The sequence below is a fragment of the Manduca sexta genome, chromosome 18, assembly GCF_014839805.1.
Source record: "Manduca sexta isolate Smith_Timp_Sample1 chromosome 18, JHU_Msex_v1.0, whole genome shotgun sequence".
Lineage (NCBI taxonomy): Eukaryota > Metazoa > Arthropoda > Insecta > Lepidoptera > Sphingidae > Manduca > Manduca sexta.
Genome location: NC_051132.1, coordinates 6,632,391 through 6,636,690, shown reverse-complemented (window position 1 = coordinate 6,636,690; position 4,300 = coordinate 6,632,391). Strand labels below are relative to the sequence as shown.

The 4,300-nt window shown below is 36.6% G+C and overlaps 1 protein-coding gene across 1 annotated transcript in view; it reads right to left on the bottom strand.

The window, feature by feature from the left end:
• Window positions 1-326: 326 nt before the first annotated feature.
• LOC119189650 (thioredoxin-dependent peroxide reductase, mitochondrial-like) overlaps window positions 327-4,300 on the bottom strand; it is a 5,875-nt gene continuing 1,901 nt past the window's right edge. The window contains exon 5 of the mRNA XM_037439920.1: window positions 327-373. Coding sequence (XP_037295817.1) covers window positions 327-373 — 47 coding nt within the window. The remainder of the gene's footprint in view (window positions 374-4,300) is intronic.

Here is a 4,300-nt window from a genome sequence, read left to right as displayed (position 1 = left end):
TTCATAGAAAACTATTGAATTAGTATTGAGTGATTGATTCTTTTTGATTAGAAGAGCCGGTAGGGATCGCCCGCATCGAACCTTCGAATGTCAGATATCTGACATTCTTAGTAAAGACCAGATCAAAAAACACCCTGAACCGGCGGGAATGCATGCAAAGATTGATGAAGATGGAGGAAGCGCGAGAAGTATACCAGAATCGTGCAGAGTGGCAATCCATAATCTCTGTTTACCCCTATGGGATAGAGGAGTGATACTATGTATTTATGATTGATGATTTTTCATTAACGCGTCTACATAAGCGTATTTTCCCATGTCCTAAAATCTCACAGTTTAGAAGCAAAAATCTGACTCAACACATGATAAGCGCGACCTGACAAAACATCATTATTCATGAAATATACAAACGTTATGTGTTCATAATAAATTATCCATTAACTATAACAAAGATAAATTAAACTGCAATCTGTATAATATCAAGTTTTGCTATGGAACTTTGTATTGTGTTCTCTCGTGATTGTACTAAAAAATAATAAGGAGCTATGTTTTATGAGCGTCATGAAAGAAACGTTGCATTGCTGCATTTTTAAGAAAAACTTCAAAGCTTCTGGTTATGTAGTGAAACGCAAAAAAATAGAATTACGGACGGATTTAACAAAGTCGTAAATTATAAAGGAAGAAAGATAATATATATTTGTAACAAGCAAGATTACAAAACAATCACAAAAAAAATAAATCTTAAATCAATTTTCTCATTACAGAAGCAACCTTAACTCAGCATTTATTATGCTATAAGAAACCAGTGCTGATCTTCCGCTGGGTCGTTTTGTGATAGAAATACGTATATAGTATATACCTATCTGATCATCATCATCATCAGCCGCAGGATGTCCACTGCTCAACATGGGCTTCCTCCAAAAATTCCAGATCACTCTATTAGAAGCGGCCCGCATCCAACGACCTCATGCGATTTTTATGAAGTCATGTATCCACCTCATGGGTAACCTATCTGAATTATATATAGAAAATCTATCGACCCGAAACATATTATATTTATTTCATTTCAATACTTACATACTAAGGTCCAAAAACTGAGATGGATTTATTTTTTTGTATAGGCATGGTAAAATGATCCTAACGCACCAGGTGATAAGTGGAATTGTATCTACACTACTAGCTTCAATAGTCGACACAATTATGCCGGCCTGCTGGAACCGGATATACCCAGGCTAATCCCGGGACGAGACACACTTACGTTGGCCACCATGGCGGGTTTTAACACATTGTGTACAGTGGTCGCTATCCGGGCGGACATAATTTAATATATCATACCAGTAAATAGCACAGCACAGCACCAGAGAATAGTAAAGACTTAGCAGTAAACTACCATAAACTCTAGTAGATATAGCACAAAATCCTAAATTAATATTTCCGAAAAATTATAATTATAACCTGGTAACAGCTTTCTGTGACAGCGATAAATTGTTTCGTCCCGTCAAGATTTATGTGCTGTATTTATACGCTCTTAACATCTGACGAGAGGCAACTGTTTGCCGGAGCTGGGGTTTGTGGTTAAGCCGTTCATACAACAGACGCCACTAACGAGATCTGAATCTACCATCATTAATATAATTTTCAACGGAGAATAGTTTATTTCCTATTAATTACTAACTACTTTTATCAAAAAAAATAATCGTATTGTATAATATTGTTTTCTAATAATACTAATCACAGTATTACGGCACGACTGCAGTGCTGAGGTCTCGGGTTCGATAGTCAGATCGGGTAAAATGATATTGACTCTTTCTACTCAGTATCAGCCTGGAATCGCAAATTAGTGCCCGATGTGGTAGAATCGGCCCTGTTACATTAGACGAAATATACCCGGCTGAAAGTTGGTATACTAGTTGCGCCTCTGCCTACCTCTTTGTGGACAAAAGGTGTGAGTGAGAGTGTGTGTGTAACTAATGCCGGTTTGCAGTGAGACCCTAACTATATATTCAGTCTGTTTTGTGTTTATTACACGTATTCGTTCAAAAAAATTATATTAGGGGTTTTTTAATAATTGTTACATTAATAAGTATGTGGTTTCGTTTTAAAATATAGGATCTTATTAACAAACTCACAGAAGGTACACAGTAATCTATACTAATAATAAAGAGGAAAAGTTTGTGAGTTGGTTTGTTTGTAGGTTTGAAAATTGGCTAATATTTAAAATTACTAAACTGATTTTAAAAATTCTTTCACTAATAGAAAGCTATATTACTCCTGAGTGATATAGATATTTTTATATAGGAAAAGCTATTTGACGTGGGCGGAGCCGGGGGTGAAAACTAGTAGTTAGTATACTTAGCTTCACAGTGAGTCTTTCAAACGAATTTTACCTAAGTAACATACAACAGACAACGCGAATCTTAAATGTTATTCTGAGCTTTCCATACCCAGAAATATTATCCATCTACAAAATTAAATTCCGTTTAATTATTTGTAACTGACGGCGGCTGATATATCAAAAACGGATCCAGGCGGTCCCTCAGGCACCCGTGAATTGTTAGTTCGTAATGTAAGTACTACTTCACGGAATATTTTTATATATTACTAGCTGATGCTCACGGCTTCAGCTGTGTGGAAATCTTTCCCACTTCTAAAGCAGGTGATAGGATATAGTACATCCGTTCGGATAGCAACCACCAACGTGTTAAACCCCACCATAGTTGCCTACGTAAGTGTGTCGCGTTCCGGGATCAGCCTATATATATCCGGTTCTAATAGGCCGGCATAAGTGTGTCGACTGCCGAGGGGTAATCACTTCAGTTGAAATTCTATTGGGCCCTTCTCCACTTACCCTCAGGTGCAGTGGATGCACTTTACAGTGTACGTATAACAGAAGCGGCTTAATCACTGATCAATAGCGCCATCTGTACGACGGCAGCGCCATCCATTTTAAATAATATATAATAAAATCGAAATATTTTCCACGGAAGCAAATTGCCGGGTTAAAAAGTGGCCCATGTGATAATCTGTGAAAAATCTATCGGTGTGACAAAGTTCATCTAAATCCGTTTAGCAATGTCTGCGTTTACTATTAACAAACATCTTAACATTCAAAAATGTTCGCAAACATCCACATCTTCTATATCTATACTTATAATAAATCTGTAGAGAGGTCAATTCTGTACATGAAATATACTTATTTCCAAAATAAAATAACTATCAGGGGTGATTAGGGATCGATACTGATGCCAAAAATGCAATTAGTAAAATTTTTGTCTGTCTGTCTGTCTGTCTGTCTGTCTGTATAACCGTTATAGAAACAAAAACTACTCGACGGATTTTAACGAAACTTGGTACAATTATTTGTCATACTCCTGTGCTGGTTATAGTATACTTTTCACCACGCTACAATTAATAGGAGCAGAGCAGTGAAGGGAAATGTTGGGAAAACGGGAGAAGTTACTCCATTTTTTAAGCTTCCGTCGCGTGTGCAACCTTAATGCTTAAAGCTACGCAGAAATCATGTATGACGGAAATGTTCTCCTTAAAATTATGTAAAAAATATCCCACGACAGCATATGTCTATCTTTTATGGTTGACTCACAATAACACGTGTAACTCCCGATAGCTTAGCAGTTGGAAGCTTTCTCATTATATTTGTCTACTCTTACGTATATAACACTCTCAGTCATCCCTAATTAAAAAAGTTAACATTATTAAATATTCCATAAAAAAGAATCATAGAAATCGGTATAGAAACACCAAAGTTATACATGAAATCTATACTATTATATAAAGCTGAAGAGTTTGTTTGTTTGTTTGTTTGTTTGAACGCGCTAATCTCAGGAACTACCGGGTCAATCTGAAAAATTCTTTTTGCGTTGGATAGCCCTTTTGTTCGTGGAGTGCTATAGGCTATATATCATCACGCTATACCCAATAGGAGCAGAGCAGTAATGGCTAATCTCAGGAACTACCGGGTCAATCTGAAAAATTCTTTTTGTGTAGGATAGCCCTTTGTTCGTGGAGTGCTATAGGCTATATATCATCACGCTATACCCAATAGGAGCAGAGCAGTAATGAAACATGTTACAAAAACGGGGAAAAATTATTAGTTATAAGAACTTCCGTTGCGTTCGCTGCGTATACGGTCAAAGTTATACAACAATGATGAATGAGTATGACGGGATTGTTCCTCTTAAAAAGTTCTATAATAATATATTATAAAACAAAGTCCCCGCTGCATCTGGCTGCCTGAACGTGTTAAACTCAAAACTACCCAACGTATTCAGATGAAATTTGGTAT